This window comes from Pristiophorus japonicus, chromosome 3 (assembly GCF_044704955.1).
Source record: "Pristiophorus japonicus isolate sPriJap1 chromosome 3, sPriJap1.hap1, whole genome shotgun sequence".
NCBI classification, from domain to species: Eukaryota; Metazoa; Chordata; class Chondrichthyes; family Pristiophoridae; genus Pristiophorus; species Pristiophorus japonicus.
Window position 1 is genome coordinate 116,744,872 of NC_091979.1, and position 24,040 is coordinate 116,768,911.

Here is a 24,040-nt window from a genome sequence, read left to right on the forward strand (position 1 = left end):
TTGTAGCAAGTGAAATTATGATGTGACCATATCCCCAGTTATGTCATTGCACAATCTTCAGTTTGCAAACCTAGTGGTGTCACAAAATATTAGAAGACAGCAGTCCTTTAGAGAAAGATCATTTATTTTTAAGCTTCCAAGAGTTAACCTACTAACATACATTTTACTGTAGTTTTATGCACTTTATTTGGAGGAGCATACATATGGTCAGTTGTCATAATATTGCAGGTAGAGCAGAATTAGCCATTCTAATCATAGAAGTTTGCGGCACAAAGGAAATCCATCGTGCCTGTGCCAGCTCTTTGAAAGAGCTGTCCAATTTAGGCCCACACCCCAGCTTTTTCCCCATAACCCTGCCAATTAATCCTCTTCAGGTACATGTCTAATTGCCTTTCGAAAGTTCCTATGGAATTTGGTTCCACCACCCCGTTTTAGGTAGTGCATTCCAGATCTTAACAACCCTCTATGGGGGAAAAAGAATTATCCTAATTTTCCCTCTAGGTCTTCTGCCAATTATTTTAAGACCTCTGGTTACTGACCCACTTGCCAGAGGAATCAGTTTCTCCCATCAACATATCTATAATTTTGAATACCTCTATTAGGTCTCCCCTTAACCTTCTCTGCTCTAGGGAGAACAATCCCAGCTTCTCCAATCTCTCCACTTAACTGAACTCCTTCATCACTAGTATCGTCCTGATAAATCGCCTCTGTTTTTGTATTCAGTGCCCCCATTTACAAAACCAACTATTCCATTCACGTTCTTAACCACCTCAGAACTTCCCCGCCACCTTTAAAGATTTGTGAATATGCATCACCCCCACTCCCAGGTCCCTCTGCTCTCAAAACTGTACTATTTTAGATTGTGCTGCCTCTCCACATTGTTCCTCCCAAAGTGCATCACTTTGCACTTGCCCACATTAAATTGCATCTGTCATTTCACAAGTCTGCCTATGTCCTCCTGAAATCTGCTACTATCCTGCTCACGATTTACTACTTTGCCAAGTTTTGTATCATCCGTAAACTTTAAAATGTTACTCCTATACCCAAGTCCAGATCATTGATATATAATAAAAGCCTTAGTACTGACCTCTGGAAGACCCCCACTGTATAGTTCTCTCCAGTCAGAAAAATATCCATTTACCACTACTCTGCCTCCTATCCCTTAGCCAATTATGTACCCAAGTTATCACTATCACTTTAATGCCATGTGCTTCTATTTTCTGAATAAGTATTATGTAGTACTTTATCAAATGCATTTTGAAAGTTCATAATTCAAATTCAGAATATGCAGTTCTACTACACCACCTTCATCAATCCTCTATTACTTTATCAAAGCACTCAATCAAATGAGTCAGACACGATTTGCCATTAACAGATCCATACTGGCTGTCCCTTATTAACTCGTGCTTCTCCAAGGGAGAACTACTTTTGGCCTTGACAATGGTCTCTGGTAGTTTCCCACCACTGATGTTAGACTGACTGACCAGTTTTTACCAGGTTTATCCCTCTCCCTTTTTTTTGAATCGCGGTGTAACATTTGCAATCCTCCACTTCTGTGGCACCACTTCCATATCTAAGAAAGATTGGAAGATTGTGGTTACAGCTTCTGCTATCTCCATCCTTGCTTCCCTCAGCAACATAGGATGCAGCCCATCTGGACTGTTAATTTTGAATGATGCCAACCTATTTAGCACCTCCTTTCTATCTATTTATATCCTATCCAATAACTCCTCTACTGCGATATTAAATTCATCTTTTGTGAAGACAGATGCAAAGTAGTCATTTAGTACCTCAGTCATGCCCTCTGCCTTCACAAGATTTCCATTTTTGTCCCTAATCGGCCCCACCATTCCTTTTAAGTATTCTTTTACTTTTTAAGTTTATAAAAGATTTTGGGGCTCCCTTTTATATTACCTGCTAATCTTTTCTCATACTCTCTCTTTGACCTTGTATCATTTTTCAATTTCCCCTTATACTCTCTTCTGCCTGGTTTTCTACTGTATTCTCTTCCTGACATTTGTCTCAAATCTTTTTCTGCTTTTAACCTCATTTCTTTTGTCATCCTGGGAACTTTAGCTTTGGGTGTCCCATCTTTCTACCTTATGGGAAACTCTCTGTCCTGAAGGCCTGCCATTGCTCATTTACTGTTTTCCTGACCAATCTTAGTTTCCAGTCCACCTGTGCTAGATCCCTTCTCAAATCACCGAAATTGGTTCTCTTCCACCATTGATTTTTCTTTGTCCATTTCCATAACTTCTTTAAACCTAATTATATTATGATCACTATTACCCAAATGTTCTCCCACTGAAACACACTCCACTTGCCCTATTTCATTTCTCAGAACTAGATCCAGCACTGCTTCCTTCCTCATTGGGCTAGAACCATACTAATTAAGAAAGTCTTCCTGTACACATTTTTGGAACTCTTCACCCTTCTTGCCTTTTACTCCATTTCCCCCCAGTCTATATTAGGGTAATTGAAATATCCTACTATTACTGCTATTTTTATTTTTCTCTGAAATTTGCCTAGAGATTATCTCCTCACTAACTTTATAGTAAACACCCAGCAATGTAACAACTCCTTTTCTGTTTTGTAACTCTAACCACATAGATTGATTTTGAACTCTCTAGTATATCATCCCTCTGTAGAACTGTAATATTATCCTTGATCAATACTGCACCCCCTGCTAATCTTTTCTCATACTCTCTCTTTGCCCTTGTATCCTTTTTCAATTTCCCCTTATACTCTCCTGCCTGGTTTTCTACTGTATTCTCTTCCTGACATTTGTCTCAAATCTTTTTCTGTTCTTTTTAACCTCATTTCTTTTTTCCCTTCACTATCCCTCTTGAATACATTGTAGCCAGGAATGTTTCATTCCCATCCTTGCCCATGTTTAAGCCAGGTCTCCATTATAGCCACTATTTTATAACCCCATGTGGCAATTTGCATCAGTAGCTCATCAACTTTATTTGTAACACTCCTTGCATTAACACACATGCATTCCAACACCTTTGCTTTTTTCCTCCATCTAATTCCTGCTCTTTTTACATTATTTGTTGTTCTATTGCTGTGTGTGTGAAGCTTATGGCCAAATGTCCTAATATCTTGTGGCTCTGTCAACATTTGTTTGTTAATGCTCCTGTGATGCACCTTGGGACACTTTGCGATATTAAAAGATGCTATATCCCTCCGACACCTTGTCTCTCCTCTCTGCTGCTGTGTCCTGGTGCCTCACCCCCCTGCCAAATTAGTTTAAACCCTCCCTCATAGCACTAGTTAACCTCTCTGAGGACATTGGTCCCACCCCTGTTCAGGTGCAACCCATCCAGCTTGTACAGATCCCAATGCCCTAGGAATCTGAAGCCCTCCCTTCTGCACCACTTCTCCAGCCAGGCATTCACCTGCACTACCTTCCTGTTTCTGTGCTCATTAGCACATGGCACTGAGATTATAGATGTATACAAGATCGTAGATGGTATGGAAAAGAAAGATTTAGAAAATTACTTCAAACTAAACAGTGAGAGAGGTGAGGGGTCATAGGTTCAAATTAGTGAAACACAAATTTAGGAGCAATGTCAGAAAGCTCTTCACACAGAGTGATGAATACACAGTAGACTTCCAGGTAGGGTAATGAAGGCAAAAATCCTAGAATCCCCTTCATTATATTTTAATGGTGTCACCCCTCTAAGGAGAGGCACTTGAATATGTTCCTCTGGCTCTGACTATTCCAATGCTTTCCTGGCTAGCCTCCTATCTTCCACCCTCTAAACTTCAGCTAATCCAAAACTCTGCTGCCCAAATCCTAACCAGCATCAAGTCCCGTTCATCCATCACCCCTGTGCTCACTGATCTCGGTTGGCTCCAGGTCTACCTACGCCTCAAATTTGAAATTCTCAACCTCGTGTTTAAATTCCTCCAAGGCCTCACCCCTATCTATCTCTGTAACCCCTCCAGCCTTACAATCCTGAGAACTCTGTGTTCCTTCAAATCTGGCCTCTTTTGTGAACTCCCCACTTATTTTGCCCCACCATTGATGGCCATGCCTTCAGCTATCGAATGAAGACATTAAAAGGAACAAAAGACATCTCAATTGATAAAATGTTATCATGGTCTTCTGAAATGTGAATTTTTAAAGATTTTGTTTAAATTTCTAATATTCAAAATGTTTTAAATGTATGTTTACAAAGCAAGTTAACACAATCTCAACATTTCTACAGAAATGTCAATGTTGCAACAGTGAATAATTACCTGAAGCACCACTAGATGGAGCTGTACAGCTTTCACATCACAAAATCACTGAACCTTTTCTAGCTACTTGCCTGCAATTAAGCTTACAAATGGCCCTGAAATTGCAGCCTCTCCAGGTGCGTACGATTGGGCTAACCAAACGGGTAGCAAAACGGTGGAGGAGGATTTCCTTGAGTGTATTAGGGATGGTATTCTAGACTAATATGTCGAGGAACCAACTAGAGGGCTGGCCATCCTAGACTGGGTGATGTGTAATGAGAAAGGACTAATTAGCAATCTTGTTATGTGAGGCCCCTTGGGAAAGAGTGACCATAATATGGTAGAATTCTTTATTAAGATGGAGAGTGACACAGTTAATTCAGAAACTAGGGTCCTGAACTTAAGGAAAGGTAACTTCGATGGTATGCGACGTGAACTGGCTACAATAGACTGGCGAATGATACTTAAAGGGTTGACGGTGGATATGCAACGGCAAACATTTAAAGATCACATGGATGAACTTCAACAATTGTACATCTGGAGCAAAAATAAAACGGGGAAGGTGGCTCAAACAAGGGAAACTAAGGATAGTGTTAAATCCAAGGAAGAGGCATAGAAATTGGCCAGAAAAAGCAGTAAACCTGAGGACTGGGAGAAATTTAGAATTCAGCAGAGGAGGACAAAGGGTTTAATTAAGCGGGGGGAAATAGAATATGAGAGGAAGCTTGCTGGAAACATAAAAACTGACTGCAAAAGCTTCCATAGATATGTGAAGAGAAAAAGATTAGTGAAGACAAATGTAGGTCCCTTGCAGTCAGAATCAGGTGAATTTATAATAGGGAACAAAGAAATGGCAGACCAGTTGAACAAATACTTCGGTTCTGTCTTCACGAAGGAAGACACAAATAACCTTCCGAATGTACTAGGGGACAGTGGGTCTAGTGAGAAGGAGGAACTGAAGGATATCCTTATTAGGTGGGAAATTGTGTTAGGGAAATTGATGGGATTGAAGGCCGATAAATCCCCAGGGCCTGATAGTCTGCATCCCAGAGTACTTAAGGAAGTGGACCTAGAAATAGTGGATGCATTGGTGATCATTTTCCAGCAGTCTATCGATTCTGGATCAGTTCCTATGGACTGGAGGGTAGCTAATGTAACACCACTTTTTAAAAAAGGAGGGAGAGAGCAAACGGGGAATTATAGACCGGTTAGCCTGACATCAGTGGTGGGGAAAATGTTGGAATCAATTATTAAAGATGAAATAGCAGTGCATTTGGAAAGCAGTGACAGGATCGGTCCAAGTCGGCATGGATTTATGAAAGGGAAATCATGCTGGACAAATCTTTAGAATTTTTTGAGGATGTAACTAGCAGAGTAGACAAGGGAGAACCAGTGGATGTGTATTTGGACTTTCTAAAGGCTTTTGACAAGATCCTACACAAGAGATTGGTGTGCAAAATCAAAGCACATGGTATTGGGGGTAATGTACTGACGTGGATAGAGAACTGGTTGGCAGACAGGAAGCAGAGAGTCGGGATAAACGGGTCCTTTTCAGAATGGCAGGCAGTGACTAGTGGAGTGCCGCAGGGCTCAGTGCTGGGACCCCAGCTCTTTACAATATACATTAACGATTTAGATGAAGGAATTGGGTGTTATATATCTCCAAGTTTGCAGACAACACTAAACTGGGTGGCGGTGTGAGCTGTGAGGAGGACGCTAAGAGGCTGCAGGGTGACTTGGACAGGTTAGGTGAGTGGGCAAATGCATGGCAGATGCAGTATAATGTGGATAAATCTGAGGTTATCCATTTTGGGGGCAAAAACACGAAGGCAGAATATTATCTGAATGGTGGCAGATTAGGAAAAGGGGAGGTGCAACGAGACCTGGGTGTCATGGTACATCAGTCATTGAAAGTTGGCATGCAGGTACAGCAGGCGGTGAAGAGGGCAAATGGTATATTGGCCTTCATAGCTAGGGGATTTGAGTATAGGAGCAGGGAGGTCTTACTGCAGTTGTACAGGGCCTTAGTGAGGCCTCCTAATCTGAGGAAGGACGTTCTTGCTATTGAGGGAGTGCAGCGAAGGTTCACCAGACTGATTCCAGGGATGGCTGGACTGTCATATGAGGAGAGACTGGATCAACTGGGTCTTTATTCACTGGAGTTTAGAAGGATGAGAGGGGATCTCATAGCAACATATAAGATTCTGACGGGACTGGACAGGTTAGATGCGGGAAGAATGTTCCCGATGTTGGGGAAGTCCAGAACCAGAGGATTCTTAGGATAAGAGGTAGGCCATTTAGGACTGAGGTGAGGAGAAACTTCTTCAGTAGAAGATTTGTTAACCTGTGGAATTCTCTACTGCAGAGAGTTGTTGCTGCCAGTTTGTTGGATATGGTCAAGAGGGAGTTAGATGTGGCCCTTACGGCTAAAGGGATCAAGGGGTATGGAGAGAAAGCAGGAAAGAGGTACTGAGGTGAATGATCAGCCATGATCTTATCTTGACAGATCGCACGCATCCCCGGGAGAAGGGCCTTTGTGGGGGAAAATTTGGGCTATTTGCCCAACTCTTGCCCAGAGAATGTCCTTCAAACTCTTACGCCTGGTAGCGTAAGAGTTTTAATAGATAGAAAAATGAACAAATACGTGGTTGGGGAGATTGTGCAGGCAGGAGGGCTTTCATTTCCTGAGGCATGGGACCGCTTCTGGGGGAGGTGGAACCTGTACAAGCCGGACTTGTTGCACCTCAACAGAGCCGGGACCAATATACTCACGGGGGGGGGGGGGGGCGGGTTGCTAGTGCTGTTGGGGAGGGTTTAAAGTAGCTTGGCGGGGGGATGGGAACCAGAAAATAGATTCAGTAGGGAGGGGAGTAAAGCTGGAATTAGAAAGCAAAAATAAAGAAAGTGAGTTTGAAGGAGAGGAAACAAGCAGGAAAAAAGGGTAAAAAAAACTAAATTTAAAGGCACTGTCTAAATGCACGTAGCATTTGTAACAAAATAGATGAGCTGACAGCACAAATAGAGACAAATGGGTATGATCCGATACCCATTACAGAGACGTGGTTCCAAGGTGACTAGGACTGGGAATTAAATATTCAGGGATATTTGACATTCTGGAAGGACAGACAGAATGGAAAAGGAGGTGGGGTAGATCTGTTGATAAAGGATGGAATCACTGCAACAGTTAATTGGCTCATATGATCAGCATGTTGAAACAGTTTGGGTGGAAATAAGGAATAATAAGTGGAAAAAGTCGCTGGTGGGCGTAGTCTATAGGCCCCCCAACAGTAGCAACTCTGTTGGTCGCAGCATAAACCATAAAAATTGAGATAGGTATATAAAAAGGAAAGAAGTGGCTAAAGTAAATGTTGGTCCCTTAGAGGACGAGACCGGGGAATTAGTAATGAGGAACATGGAGATGGCAGAAACTCCAAACAAATATTTTTTTATCAGTCTTTACAGTAGAGGACATTAACAATATCCCAACAGTGGATAGTCAAGGGGTTATATGGGGGGAGGAACTTAACACAATCACAATCATTAAGGAGGTGGTAGTCAGTAAGATAATAGGACCAAAGGCAGATAAATCCCCTGGACCTGATGGCTTGCATCCTAGGGTCTTAAGAGAAGTAGTGGCAGAGATAGTGGATGCATTGGTTGTAATTTACCAAAATTCCCTGGATTCTGGGGAGGTCCCAACCAATTGGCAAATGCAAGTGCAAACTTAAAAAAGGAGGCAGACAAAAAGCAGGAAACTATAGACCAGTTAACCTAACATTTGTGGTTGGGAAAATGTTGGAGTCCATTATTAAGAAGCAGTAGCAGGACATTTGGAAAACCATAATTTGGTCAGGCAGACTCAGCATGGATTTATGAATGGGAAGTCATGTTTGACAAATTTGCTGGAATTCTTTGAGGATGTAATGAACCGGGTGGATAAAGGGGGACCAGTGGATGTGGTGTATTTGAACTTCCAGAAAGCATTTGACAAGGTGCCACATAAAAGATTACTGCACAAGATAAAAGTTCACGGGGTTGGGGGTAATATATTAGCATGGATAGAGGAGTGGCTAACGAACTGAAAACAGAGAGTTGGGATAAATGGTTCATTCTCTGGTTGGCAACCAGTGGGGTGCTGCAAGGATCAGTTCTGGGACCCCAACTATTTACAATCTATATTAACGACTTGGAAGAAGGGACCGAGTGTAACGTAGCCATGTTTGCAAAGATGGGAGGAAAAGCAATGTGCGAGGAGGACACAGAAAATCTGCAAAAGGACACAGGCTAAGTGAGTGGGCAAAAATTTGGCAGATGGAGTATAATGTTGGAAAGTGTGAGGTCATACACTTTGGCAGAAAAAAATCAAAGAGCAAGTTATTATTTAAATGGAGAAAGATTGCAAAGTGCTGCAGTACAGTGAGACCTGGGGGTACTTGTGCATGAAACACAAAAGGTTAGTATGCACGTGATCAGGAAGGCCAATGGAATCTTGGCTTTTATTGCAAAGGGGATGGAGTATAAAAGCAGGGAAGTCTTGCTACAGTTATACAGGATATTGGTGAGGCCACACCTGGAATACTGCGTGCAGTTTTGGTTTCCATTTTTAAGAAAGGATATACTTGCTTTGGAGGCAGTTCAGAAAAGGTTCACTAGGTTGATTGATTCCAGAGATGAGGTAATTGACCTATGATGAAAGGTTGAGTAGGTTGGGTCTCTACTCATCGGAATTCAGAAGATTGAGGTGATCTTATCGAAACGTATAAGATTATGAGGGGGCTTCACAAGGTGGATACAGAGAAAATGTTTCCACTGATGTGGGAGACTAGAACTAGGGGGCATAATCTTAGAATAAGCAGCCACCCATTTAAAACTGAGACGAGGAGAAATTTCTTTTAGAGGGTTGTAAATCTGTGGAATTCGCTGCCTCTGAGAGCTGTGGAAGCTGGGACATTGAATAAATTTAAGACAGAGATAGACAAGCTTCTTAACCGATAAGGGAATAATGGGTTATGGGGAGCAGGCAGGGAAGTGGACCCGAGTCCATGATCGGATCAGCCAAGTTGGCATAAAATGGCAGAGCAGGCTCGAGGAGCTGTATGGCTTACTCCTGCTCCTATTTCTTATGAAAAAATTAATATTACTTATTTTTATATTAAAAACCCTATCTATGAAGGCAAGTTTATTTTTAACAATTAAAACTTTTAAAAAAATTTATAAAATATTTTTTTCTCTAACATTTAATTTAATGCAATTTCTATTAATTTTCTGTTTTTGTTTTATTTGTTTTTAGGGGTATTCTCATTGATAATAATGGAAGCTCCCATTGCTATGAATAAGAATACGACATTGTGATTGGTGCTCCAGGCCCACGTGATCCCAGGATGCTCATATACTCCTGGAATATGTGGGCCTCTGTGCTGGGCTGTGCATCTTGGCCTCAGAGTGCAAATGTTCATTCCTCCGGGTACTTTTGTAAAAAAAATTCAGTCAGAGGCATCCTGCAGAAGCCTCCAATTGCGATTTTGGCCCCAACAATCAGCATCTTCTTCACTCATAAATTGTACTTATAAATTTTATTTTAATTCATGCCTGTCTGCAACTTCATTTTCCTTTGCATTCCTGATTCTAAGCCTCTACTCCAAGAGAGATGAGTGAGAATAATATCGTAGGGGGAGAAAGATTGTGTGGAAAAATCAAAGAACAGAGGAGCACTTGGGGGCAAAGAGAGAAAAAGAGATGAAGAGATTGAGGGAGAAAAAAACGAGCGACAAAGAGACATTCAAGGGGATAGAATAAAAGACTTGCATTTACATAGCATCTTTCATGACCACCGGACGCCCCAAAGTGCTTTACAGCCAATGAAGTCGTTTTTGAAGTGTAGTCAATGTTGTAATGTTGAATGAAAGAGACAGAAAGATTATGGCACTGGACTCAGCATGAGGAACTCCATAGGATATACATGTGTGTGTGTGTAAAATATATGATAGATATAAATAGCACAGATGCATTTAAGGGGAAGCTAAATAAGTACATGAGGTAGAAAAGAATAGAAAGATATGTTGATAGGGTGAGATGAAGTGGGATGGGAGGAGGCTTATGTGGAGCATAAACACTGGCATAGACGAGTTGGGCCGAATGGCCTGTTTCTGTGCTGTAAATTCTATGTAATATACACACAACGATCATACAGGTTAAGCTGGTGTGAAGAATTCCCTGCTGGGGCGAAAACAGCAGATTAAGACTGAGTCCCATTCATGGCACTGAAGGAAAAAGGGCACAGGAATGTCAGAGCAGTATGCTTCATGGTGCCAGTCAGTATTGAGACCCTGACAATCTGAGGACAGAACAGATTTATTTATTTAGAGCTCATTGCATATACTTAATATTTACTTTCTTTATTACCATAGTCCTGTCTTTTCAGTTCTGACAGCAAGTCACCTCCTGCAATAGTTTTCTTCCTTAGCTGGGTGGCTCCAGTTCTAATTAAGTGAGGCCTCACACGGTACTCACATGTTGGTGGCACACAGACCAATTAACGCAAAATTGAATGGAAATGCAGATCTCTTATTGCCATTAGCAGCTTATCCAATTCTGATCCATCTTTTCAAGGGATGCCAACACATGCTTGACAAATCTTCTAGAATTTTTTGAGGATGTACCTAGTAGAGTGGACAAGGGAGAACCAGTGGATGTGGTGTATTTGGACTTTCAAAAGGCTTTTAACAAGGTCCCACACAAGAAATTGGTATGTAAAATTAAAGTACATGGTATTGGGGGTAATGTACTGACGTGGATAGAGAACTGGTTGACCGACAGGAAGCAGAGAGTCGGGATAAACGGGTCCTTTTCAGAATGGCAGGCAGTGACTAGTGGGGTGTCACAGAGCTCAGTGTTGGGACCCCAGCTATTTATAATATACATCAATGATTTGGATGAAGGAATTGAGTGTTATATATCTCCAAATTTTCAGATGACACTAAACTGGGTGGCGGTGTGAGCTGTGAGGAGGACGCTACGAGGCTGCAGGGTGACTTGGACAGGTTAGGTGAGTGGGCAAATGCATGGCAGATGCAGTATAATGTGGATAAATCTGAGGTTATCCATTTTGGGGGCAAAAACACAAGGGCAGAATATTATCTGAATGGCGGCAGATTAGGAAAAGGTGAGGTGCAACCAGACCTGGGTGTCATGGTACATCAGTCATTGAAAGTTGGCATGCAGGTACAGCAGACGGTGAAGAAGGCAAATGGTATTTTGGCCTTCATAGCTAGGGGATTTGAGTATAGGAGCACGGAGGTCTTACTGCAGTTGTACAGGGCCTTGGTGAGGCCTCATCTGGAATATTGTGTTCAGTTTTGGTTTCCTAGTCTGAGGAAGGACGTTCTTGCTATTGAGGGAGTGCAGCGAAGGTTCACCAGACTGATTCCAGGGATGGCTGGGCTGTCATATGAGGAGAGACTGGATCAACTGGGCCTTTATTCACTGGAGTTTAGAAGGATGAGAGGGGATCTCATAGAAACATATAAGATTCTGACGGGACTGGACAGGTTAGATGCGGGAAGAATGTTCCCGATGTTGGGGAAGTCCAGAACCAGGGGACATAGTCTATGGATAAGGGGTAGACCATTTAGGACTGAGATGAGGAGAAACTTCTTCACTCAGAGAGTTGTTAACCTGTGGAATTTCCTACCACAGAGAGTTGTTGATGTCAGTTCACTGGATATATTCAAGAGGGAGTTAGATATGGCTCTTACAATTAAGGGGATCAAGGGATATGGAGAGAAAGCAGGAAAAGGGTACTGAAGGAATGATCAGCCATGATCTTATTGAATGGCGGTGCAGGCTCGAAGGGTCGAATGGCCTACTCCTGCACCTATTTTTCTTTGTTTCTGCACTGCCATTAAAGTAAGTAGCTAAATCCAGTGTTGGAGATCGGGCATCCAGTGAGTGTTGCACAACACTGGATCTCCAACACTGGATTTAGCCACTTTCTTTAATGGCAGTGTGGAACAACGATAGGGAGAGCTGGCGTCTATAAGTAGAAAGCAGGCTGCAGCAGCGATATTTAAAGGCACCATGCCCAATCAACTGTACCTGACAGAGTTTTGCAGTTTCAGTGCCCGTTTTCTACTTCCTGCAACCGAAACAGCTCTCTTCAGTCATTTCAAGCCTTTTTGGTTTCATTCAAGTACAGAAGTCAATTATGTGTTAAAGGCTTCTGCTCACAATACTTCCGCACAGTCATGGGGGCTGCAGGATTACCTCAGCTGGTTGATGAGGCAGAGGAGGACAAGGAACAGGAGGGAGGGTGGAGGCAGCAAGACAATCGGCCTTCTGGATGGGCTGTCCGTGACCAGCTCATCAGACTCCGATTCACATGAATCAAACCCCAGTTCCCCATAGCTCAACACATCCCCATCACACAATCCCTGTCTCATGGTGTATCACAGCATCCTCCTGGGCGCTAAGGTGAAATTAGAGACCGCAAAATATTCCAGAGGTCATTAATAAATGTATCTCTACTCATATCACACATATGACATGAATTCTAATAACTAATGATCCTTGTGCCTGCATTGTTGAATAGCTGTCAGTGTGCCAGGTATGAAATGTGGGTTTGAGTGCTACTAGGTAGATTTTTGGTGGGGGGTGGTACATTGAGCAGTGTGCGAAGCTTGTGGTACAGATGGTGGTATGTAGCATTTGTTTAAGCTTTCACTCATCATGACCACCTCTGTGAGCTCATTAAACTTCCTCCTGCACTGGGCGTGGGACCAGTGGACCACACTGCTGCCTGTGACGTGGTGTGCCACCTCTCTCCACATAGTCTGGCAGATTTGTGGCAGTTGGTACAGGAACACCCGCCTTCTCCACCACTGCTAAAATTAATGCCTCCAAAGCTTCCTCGGAAAACTCCCGGGCTCTTTCTCTGGGGCGGTAACCCACCATCTGCTTTTGTAAATAAGTGCTCCTTCGCTTTGTCCTTCTTATGGTTGTTGAGGCAGCTGTACACCCTGCGGAGAATGCTGTGCAGCAGCATCAATGGACCTCTCCTTTAAGCAGTGAAAAAAGCCTGTGACAATCATTACTTGAGTTTAGACTATACCCAATATTGGTCCATCTTTTCAGTGTAACGCCAATGAGCTTGGGTTTTGAGATTATATTTATGACTGCAATCATTTTAATGAGGGGTGAGGATGAATTTTGTGTGCAGTCTAAACAATTTTCACCTTGCACTACTTAACCATTTCTTAGTTATAACAAATTTCTAGTCCTTAGAAGCAGGAAAACATGGTTGCTGCCTGGCCATTTCACAGTGTACACTAGCGTATACCAGGGTGTACATTAACATGTCAAAATGGCATCAACTCACATCATTTTCCACAGATCGTGATCCAGGTCTGGATCAACTGCATCAATGTGTGGAAAATATGACCCAAATAAGAATGGGTTTTAAACAAACTTAAACTGAAAAGTATCTTTGAGCACTTTAAGTGTACATTGGAATTTTATTCAGACATATACAAAAAAGACATCCAGAATGTGACTACATAAATGAGCTGGAGCGCTGGGCCCCTGCAACATCGTGGGCCACTCCGACCTGCGAGAGGACACCACTGCAGGCCGGGAGTATAAAGAGCTGGAGCATGCCACTACAGCTTTGAGTGCAAGTCGTCCCAAGTGTGTGACGACTTTGCGGTGGGCGACTGGGTGACGTCATCAAAGCCCAGGTCGCCGGTTAGAGCATGGGCTGAATCATTGGCAGGGCCCAGGTACAGCGGAGGTGTGACAAATTAAGGTACGGGGCCCAGAAGAGCCGAGGGCCCAGGAGCAGCATGGGCCAGCCCACCCTGCGATTTGTGCGCGCACTAGGTCCGTGCAGCAAAGCAGGACTCCAGTCGTCCTGGTTAACCCTTGCCATTGGATAAAGGCCGAGCTCTGTCATGGCTGATGTGCAACGGTCACCACACGTTTAAAAAAAATTCACGCACAGGCATCTTCCACCCCTCAACTGGAGTTCAGGACTGGAATATCGGATCCTTCATTGAAACATCTGGATTCATCCCTTTTGGTTTGAGGGACCACCTATGATGATGATGACTTAAATTAAGCTGCAACTAATTTTCAAAAATTATTTTACAAAAAGGTACCCAAATGGCTCCCTGTAAGGTCTATTATCTAAAAGGAATATAGGGTTCTAGCAGAAGATATATAATATTCATTTAGAATGAAGACAAATCAAGGTTTTGAATTGTCGCGTTCAGCCATATATTATTTGACTAGTCAAAATATAAAAGCATACCAGCCTTCCAGAGACTTGGGCACATTAAAAAAAGGTCTGATTTCTTCATTTGTACAGAACTCAGGGACACTTTTCAACATATTAAAATATTTATTACAATACCAGGTTTTTTACATTCCAAAAAATAACACATTTCAATATTTTTAAATTGCACAATGTAGCTACAATTAAGTTGGGCTGACAAACCATTTATAATGTACCAGATTCTGTCCTGATCTTTAATAATTCAGTGTTAAATGGTAGAACATTTTGGATAAACAATTAAAAGATTCAGCTTTCACATAGTCTTTTACATTGAGTTTAAAAGTACGGGTTGAACCTTCCTTGTCCGGAACCCTTGGGACGTGGCCTGTTCTGGATGAGGGATATTTCCGGATAAGGGGATAAGAACATAAGAACATAAGAATTAGGAACAGGAGTAGGCCATCTAGCCCCTCGAGCCTGCTTCGCCATTCAACAAGATCATGGCTGATCTGGCCGTGGACTCTGCTCCACTTACCCTCCCTCTCCCCGTAACCCTTAATTCCCTTATTGGTTAAAAATCTATCTATCTGCGACTTGAATACATTCAATGAGCTAGCCTCAACTGTTTCCTTGGGCAGAGAATTCCACAGATTCACAACCCTCTGGGAGAAGAAATTCCTTCTCAACTCGGTTTTAAATTGGCTCCCCTGTATTTTGTGGCCTTGCCCCCTAGTTCTAGTCTCCCCGACCAGTGGAAACAACCTCTCTGCCTCTATCCTGTCTATCCCTTTCATTATTTTAAATGTTTCTATAAAATCACCCCTCATCCTTCTGAACTCCAAGGAGTAAAGACCCAGTCTACTCAATCTATCATAAGGTAACCCCCTCATCTCCGGAATCAGCCTTGTGAATTGTCTCTGTACCCCTTCCAAGGCAAGTATATCCTTCCTTAAGTAAGGTGACCAAAACTGCACGCAGTATTCCAGGTGTGGCCTCACCAATACCCTGTATAGTTGCAGCAGGACCTCCCTGCTTTTGTACTCCATCCCTCTCGCAATGAAGGCTAACATTCCATTCACCTTCCTAATTACCTGCTGCACCTGTAAACTAACTTTTTGGGATGCATGCACAAGGACCCCCAGGTCCCTCTGCACCGCAGCATGTTGCAATTTCTCCCCATTCAAATAATATTCTCTTTTACTGTTTTTTTCCCCCAAGGTGGATGACCTCACACTTTCCGACATTGTATTCCATCTGCCAAACCTTAGTCCATTCACTTAACCTATCTAAATCTCTTTGCAGCCTTTGTGTGTCCTCCACACAACCCGCTTTCCCACTAATATTTGTGTCATCTGCAAATTTTGTTACACTACACTCTGTCCCCTCTTCCAGGTCATCTCTGTATATTGTAAACAGTTGTGGTCCCAGCACCGATCCCTGTGGAACACCACTAACCACCGATTTCCAACCCGAAAAGGACCCATTTATCCCGACTCTCTGCTTTCTGTTCGCCAGCCAATTCTCTATCCATGCTAATACATTTCCTCTGACTCCACGTACCCTTATCTTCTGCAGTAACCTTATCGAATGCCTTTTGAAAATCTAAATACACCACATCCATCGTCATGAATCCATGCTGCGTCTGCTTGATTGCACTATTCCTATCTAGATGTCCCGCTATTTCTTCCTTAATGATAGTTTCAAGCATTTTCCCCACTACAGATGTTAAACTAACCGGCCTATAGTTACCTGCCTTTTGTCTGCCCCCTTTTTTAAACAGAGGCATTACATTAGCTGCTTTCCAATCCGCTGATACCTCCCCAGAGTCCAGAGAATTTTGGTAGATTATAACGAATGCATCTGCTCTAACTTCCACCATCTCTTTTAATACCCTAGGATGCATTTCATCAGGACCAGGGGACTTGTCTACCTTGAGTCCCATTAGCCTGTCCAGCACTATCCCTCTAGTGATGGTGATTGTCTCCAGGTCCTCCCTTCCCACATTCCTGTGACCAGCAATTTTTGGCATGGTTTTTGTGTCTTCCACTGTGAAGACCGAAGCAAAATAATTGTTTAAGGTCTCAGCCATTTCCACATTTCCCATTATTAAATCCCCCTTCTCATCTTCTAAGGGACCAACATTTACTTTAGTCACTCTTTTCCGTTTTATATATCTGTAAAAGCTTTTACTATCCGTTTTTATGTTTTGCGCAAGTTTACCTTCGTAATCTATCTTTACATGTTTTCAGTGTGTGCGCGCATCGATTGGCTGGAACGAATGTCAGTCAGTCAGTCAGTGTGGTGTTGGCGGGCCGTTGGGCCCCAAGGTGTTGGCTCCAAAGTTGGGTAAATTTATTTTACATTGATATCTTGCGACAATTTTGGGTAAATTTATTGTGGGTCTGTAAGTGTAACTGGGCAAGTTTTTTTTTACATTGATATTTTGAGGATTTTGACCACCCGGCGGCCGGGAATGGTTCCGAACGAGGGTTGGTTCTGGATAAGGGAGGTTCAACCTGTACACCTTTTAACTTAAAGTGCAGTTTTAACATTAAGTTACACAAACTTCAGCATACCCGTTGCGTTCTATTAAAGTTAAGAAACGGAAATATCAAGTTTTGGGTGTCACAGTCATGGATACATAGAAGGTTAAGGTGTTTTGAATATAAGTGATAGTGCCCAGCTCTGTAACTAGCCCCAATTGCTTCAAAAACAGTTGTCAAGCTTTTGTGTTCCCCACATATAAAATCAGAAATTATAACTCAACACTTCAGTACAACCTCACTCACTTTGGCTCAAATCTGTTTGCATTATAGTGGAAGGTAAACCTTTTTTCCCCCAAACCACTATCCACTTTGATGCTACAGAATGAATGAATCATGTTTTACATTTACATGGATAAAATATTACTTTCTATACACTAATGCAGCATGGGTTTTACACCTTAGTAAAAGTTTTAAGCAAAATGAACCATGTGTTTTTAATGAATGGAGATTTCAAATTCTTTGGTTAATAAGAATTTAAAAAAGGCCAAAATTAAAAAAGTTTTAATGCATTTTACATCAAAGAAAATCTTGTACATTTCATCTCTAGATTCAAAGCAGCACTAATGACAGCCCAGATCATGCCGTATTCCTCTACACCATACGATAGTAGAGAGGTTCATCTTGAAATGAATATTCATTGGTAATGTGTTGAATGGCACTGCCTTCTAGTAATCGGTCTCCATATTTAACAGCTTCACCTCGGTCATGAGCCAGACCAACTTGAATCAACCAGTCCACCAGATCACAGCCCTGGAAGACATCTGCGAAGGTTTCTGCAGCACACCTATGTCAAAGGAATGATTCATCCACTTGGTCTGCAAGTCTCACATCACTGTTTCACAGGAAAGGAAACAGCAAACAGTAGAAAGAGTTGGGATGGAACAAAGACTAATTATGACCAAAAGATGTTCAAGTCAACATCACTATCTATAGCCAGGTTCGACTAAACCATATCATAGTATCACTTAAAGGTTGCATAGAAAATTCTGCTTCCACATGTACGGTGACGACACCCAGCTTTACCTCACCACCACCTCTCGGCTCCTGCACTGCTTCTATGTTGTCAGGCTGCTTGCATCCAGGCCTGCATGAGCCACAATTTCCTTCAGTTAAACATTGGGAAGACCAAAGCCACTGTCTTCAGCCCCAGCTACAAACTCCGTTCTCCAGCCACCGATTCTATCCTGCTCCCTAGCCACTGTCTCACACTGAAACAAACTATTTGCAACCATGCCATCCTATTTAACCCTGAGCTAAGCTTCCAACATCATATCTTCTGTCACCGAGACCACCTACTTCCACTGCCGTAATATCCAAAGCTGCCTCAGTCAATCACTGGTGAAACTCTTATCCATGCTTTTGTTATCTCCAGATTCGACTATTCCAATGCTCTCCTGGAGGTCCTCCCATCTTCCACTCTCCATAAATTTAAGCTTATCCAAAATTCTGCTGCCTATATGCTAACTCGTATTAATTCCCATTCACCCATTACCTCCTGTGCTTGCTGAACTACTTTGGCTCCTGGTTCCCAAATGCTGATTTAAAAAATTCTCATCCTCATGTTCAAAATCCCCCCTCGGCCCCCCATCAAACACCACCCCCTCCCCTCGCTCCGTACAAAGATCCCTGGGGTCAGGGATTGAACGCACCCCCCCCACCCAAGTCATGGATCGGACCTACCTGCTCCTGCGACCTCCCTGCCTGACGGAAGCCAAGCCGGTCAATCAGGATGACTTCCAGGTGGAGAATCTATCAAGGAGAAAATACCCTCGCTGTGGAGTTAAAACTCCGCAGCATGCGAGGAAACCCAGACCTACGGGTTTCCCATCTGAAACTCCGCCCTCCCCAGATTTCCTGTCGAAAACTTCACCCCCGCCCAACCAACCAACCCCAACCCCCCCCCCCTGTAAATATCTAGGCTGTAGGCACCATCTCCTTGGCAAAGTTATGACTGAAGACTGACCTGTGTTTCATATTCTATTTTGGGAGTGTACAAAAAAAATAATTTCACTATATTTGGGAGAAGTTAAAGAAGATTTTTATATAAACAAAAATAAAAAAAAGTTCATCTCAGCATTTCCAACTGGAAGGAAGTTCTATCCTAAGGTTCATGAATTTTGAATGAGGCACTGTAACATCCGTCAGGTGATTTTAGTAAAAATGAAGTGCTATTCAGCCTTTATGAGACTGCTGAAACCAAACCGAACATACTTACCACTGATATGCAAAAGAAAAGGATAAATTAGCTGAGATTACTACTATTTAACTCATCTCCTTTTGTACTGAATTATATAGGATTACAAAGGATACAAGAAACCAGCCATTTGGCCCAACCAGTCCATGCTGTTGTTTATGCTCCACTCGAGCTTCCTCTCCTCTTTCCTCATCTAAATCTATCAGCATAACTCTCTATTCCCTTCTCCCTCATATGCTTGTCTAGCCTCCCCTTAACTATTCGCTTCAACCACTGTGGTCGCGAATTCCACATTCTCACCACTCTTTGGGTAAAGAATTTTCTGCTGAATTCCCTACTGGATTTCTTGGTAACTATCTTATTTTGATGACCTCTAGTCACACTCTTCCCCACAAGTGGAATAATTCTGTATCCACTCTATCAAAACCTTTCATAATTTTAAAGACCTCTATTAAGTCACCCCTCAGCCTTCTTTTTTTCAAGAGAAAAGAGACCCATTCTGTTGATCCTTTCCTGATATGTGTACCCTTGCATTTCTGGTATCATCCTTGTAAATCTTCTCTGCAACCTCTCCAGTGCCTCTATATCCTTTTTATAATACGCAGTACTCTGGTGGTCTAACCAAGGTTCAATACAGGTTTAGCATAACTTCCCTACTTTTCAATTCTATACCTCTAGAAATGAACCCTAGTGATTGGTTTGCTTTTTTTATGGCCTTGCTAAACTGTGTCGCAACTTTTAGTGATTTGTGTATTTCTACTCCAAGATCCCTTTGTTCCTCTATCTCACCTAGACTCTCACCCTGCAGGGAATAAGTGACCTTCCCTATTCTTCCTCCCAAAATTAAATTGGCGAAGACAAGAATTTCGTATCTTCATTCTGCTGAAAACAAGTTTGAAGGTTTAAAATGCAACCTTTTATGCAAGTACTGCATAATGCAAATCATTTATCCAGATAGCAAACCAAATTCATTCATTCAAACAGCACACCATTTCTGAAAGTGAAGCAATGTCTACATAAAAAGTTCCCCTACATTTCAACAGGCGAATGGATTAAAATGACTATTTTCACTATTTTAAAAATATATTTCAGTTTCCTGCACAAAGCATATCTGTTCGCTCTCTCATTGGAAATGCTGTCACAATCAAACACAATACAAGAACATAAGAATTAGGAGGAGTAGGCCACACGGCCTCTCAAGCTTGCTCCGTCATTCAGTAAGATCACTTTCCACTTTCCCGCCCGATCTCCATATCCCCCTGTCCCCCCACTCAGTACAAACATCTATCTATCTCAGCTCTGAATAACGTCAATGATTCAGCATCCACTGCACTTTGGAATAGAGAATTTCAAAGATTCACAACCCTCAGTGAAGAAATTTCTCCTCATCACAGTCTTAAATGGCCGACTCCTTCTCCCGAAACTATGCCCCTTAGTTCTAAACTCTCCAGCCAAGGGAAAACAACCTCTCAACATCTATCCCGTCAATCTCCCTCAGAATCTTATATGTTTCAATGAAATTGCCTCCCATTCTTCTAATCTCCAGAGAGTATAGGCCCAATCCACTCAAACTTTTCTCATAAGACCACTCGCTCATCCCAGGAATTAATCTAGTGAACTTTCATTGCAATGTCTCCAAGACAAGTGTATTCTTCCTCAGAAAAGGAGGCCAAAACTGTGCACAGTACTCCAGTGTGATCTTACCAAAGCCCTGTACAATTGTAGCAAAACTTCCTTGTACTCCAACTCCCTTGCAATAAAGGCCAACATTCTATTTGCTTTCCTAATTGCTTGCTGAACCTGTACGCTACTCTCTGCGTTTCCTGTACAAGGACACCCAAATCTCTCTAAACACCAACATATGGGCCCCAAGTTTTCACACGTGGCGTAAAAGGCGCCCCTCAGAGCTGGGCGCCTGTTTTTCGTGCCGAAAACAGCACCTGAAAAAAAAACGCGGTATTCTCGAGCTCCTTGCAGCTCGATGTCTACTTGGCGCGGCGCACAGGGGGCGGAGCCTACCACTCGCGCCGATTTTGTAAGTAGGAGGGGGCGGGTACAATTTAAATGAGTTTTTTTGGTGCCGGCAACCCTGCGCGTGCGCGTTGGAGCGTTCGCGCACGCGCAGTCTGAAGTAAACATTGGCACTCGGCCATTTTTAAAAGTGCTGCAGAAAAAGTGAAAATTTGTTTATTGAACCCTTGCAAAGGCTTGCATTTTAATTTTCTTGATATTTCTGTGTGTGAGGGAGTGCTTTTAGCAATCAGTCCCCCTCACAGCTCGAAGGCTGCTGCTGCTCCCGACCAGCCACTGACACCACTGCAATCCCATGGCCGAATGGCCTCAAGTCCGTCCGGGTGCTGCATCTTCACAGGGAATGAAGGCCTGCCTCAAGCACCAAGGCTGCTTGCTGCCTGCCCCTGCCCAGAGACCGATGCCACACCGCTGCCTGAAGCGCTGCTTGCTGCCTGGCCCCGAGACCGATGCCACACCGCTGTCTGAAAGGCCTGCCTGAAGCACTTTCACACAGGTAGGAACATGGTTTATTTAATCTTTTCTTTGCTTATAAATTTTTATTCAGGTTGGATTTATTTGTATAAGTATAACTAAGGATTGATTGTAGAATTTAATGACTTCCCTTCACCCCACCTCCCCCCCCCCACCTCGTTCCCGACGCCTAATTTGTAACCTGCGCCTGATTTTTTTTAAAGTGTAGACAAGGTTTTTTCAAGCGTACAAAAATCTTCACTTGTTCCATTCTAAGTTAGTTTGGAGTACGTTTTCACTGTGGAAACTTTCAAATCAGGCGTCAGTGGCCGGATACACCCCCTTCTGAAAAAAAAATTCAGTTCCAAAGTGAAACTGTTCTACCTGACTAGAACTGCAGAAAACTAAATGTGGAGAATTTCGATTTCTAAGATACTCCGTTCTACACCAGTTGCTCCTAAAAACCAGGAGCAAATCATGTGGAAACTTGGGGCCTTAGTTTCTGACGAGAGGTTATTGAACTGAAATGTTAATTGTTTCTCTCGCCACAGATGCTGCCTGACCGGCTCAGTATAACCAGCATTTTCTGTTTTTATTTCAGATTTCCAGCATCGACAGTAGTTTCTCATTATTTAAAAAAAGTATGCTGCTTTCTATTCTTCCTACCAGAGTCAATAACCTCACATTTCCCTACATTATATTCCATGTGCCACCTTATTGCCCACTCACTGCAGACTCTTTGCTTCCTCCTCACAGTTTACTTTCCTACTTTGCTTTGTATCGTCAGCAAACTTGGATACACTACACTCTGTCCCTTCATCTAAGTCAGTAATATAGATTATAAATAGCTGAGGCCCCAGCACTGATCTTTGTGGCACCCAATTAGGTACAGCCTGCCAACCTGAAATTAACTGTTTATCCCTACTCTCTGTTTTCTGTCCATCATCATCGTCATAGGCAGCCCTCGGAATCGAGGAGGACCTGCCATTAACCAATCCTCTATCCATGCTAATATATTACCCCAACCACATAAGCCCTTATCTTGTGCAACAACCTTTTATGTGGCATCTTATCAAATGCCTTTTGGAAATCCAAATATACTACACTCACTGGTTCCCCTTTACCTAAATATCTAATACGTTGATGAACAAATTTTACCCCCAAATTTGGAAATTTTAACTCCTAAAACGGTTAGGTTGGGGTCGGGTGGGAGGTTAAAGTGTTAGAAATTTGAATCCAGACCCCCATCCTCCCCACTTCTGGTTTTAACAGAGGTGAGACGGGGGGGGGGATTGGGCAGCCAACCCAATCCCAGGTGGTGGTTTGGCACTTTAAATATGATAATCAGACTGCAAGCTTTGGATTTAACTGGTTTTGCAGATTTAACTGTGGCCGGCTGGGAATCCCAGCAGCTGCAGTGAGGCAAGGGCAGTCTCAGGAAGCAATCCTGGTGGGCCGCGAGGAGCAGGAGTGCTTCCCCCGGTTCCTCAAGCTCCCCCACCATACAAACCCTCCACCCCAGGATCCGACCCCGTCCCCCAGGTCGGAGCACGCACCTATCTGGAGTTGCAGCCTCTTCTCCAGCGTTCTCTGCCCGACTGGAAGCCAGGCTGGCAATCAAGCTGACTTCCGGGCGGGGAATCTGTCTGTCTGTGACATCACAAGCACGCTAACTTCACAGCTTGCAGAGAAACCCGGACATCCGGATCCCTGCTCCCAGTGGGTCTCCAGGTAAAATTCCAGCCAAAAATGCAGTGAACGTGAATACCACCAACATCACACAGTCTTTACGAATCAGTAGTGGAATATTAGTAAATCTTAGGAAAGAGAGAGTATTTTTCAAATATTAAATATTAAAGTCTAAGCAAATTAAATGCAATGCATTTTCAGTAATAAGGATTGAATAAACACAATCTCACGAGTCTTGCTAATAGAAGCACATACCTCCTCTCTTTGACAATGTCTCTGGCACACTGATCCTTATGATACCGAGTAAACTGTTGGCAAGTCATCCTTATGTCTTCAGTTACTGCATTGTCAGTCTGTACTCCAAAATCTCTTCCATGCCATAGAAATTCCAGCCTGTCAAATTAACAAGAATTATTAACTGATGACCTACCAAAAGATTTAAAATAAAGTTCCTCATCTCTTGAGCACTCTGCACCATTCTTGAGATGGAACATAGTCCTTTTTTGTCTAACAATTCCTAAGATCCATATAGTTTCTCTTTCACCATCCTGGTAGTTGCATGGAGAGAACAACCATGTTATTCACTCATAGGCTGCTGGTAATGCTGCTCCACAATTGCATGGAATCAGCTCT

The 24,040-nt window shown here is 42.8% G+C and overlaps 1 protein-coding gene across 3 annotated transcripts in view; it reads right to left on the reverse strand.

Annotated features, from left to right (window-relative positions):
• Nucleotides 1-14,638: 14,638 nt before the first annotated feature.
• LOC139259852 (lysosomal cholesterol signaling protein-like) overlaps nt 14,639-24,040 on the reverse strand; it is a 116,649-nt gene continuing 107,247 nt past the window's right edge. For 2 of the 3 annotated variants that reach the window (XM_070875739.1, XM_070875738.1), the window contains exons 16-17: nt 23,663-23,800; nt 14,639-17,824 (exon numbers count right to left, since the gene is read on the reverse strand). In XM_070875739.1, coding sequence (XP_070731840.1) covers nt 17,632-17,824; nt 23,663-23,800 — 331 coding nt within the window. In that variant the 3' untranslated portion in view covers nt 14,639-17,631. Of the gene's footprint in view, nt 17,873-23,662; nt 23,801-24,040 lie in introns of all 3 variants that reach the window. The other variant, XM_070875740.1, reaches the window with a different exon arrangement.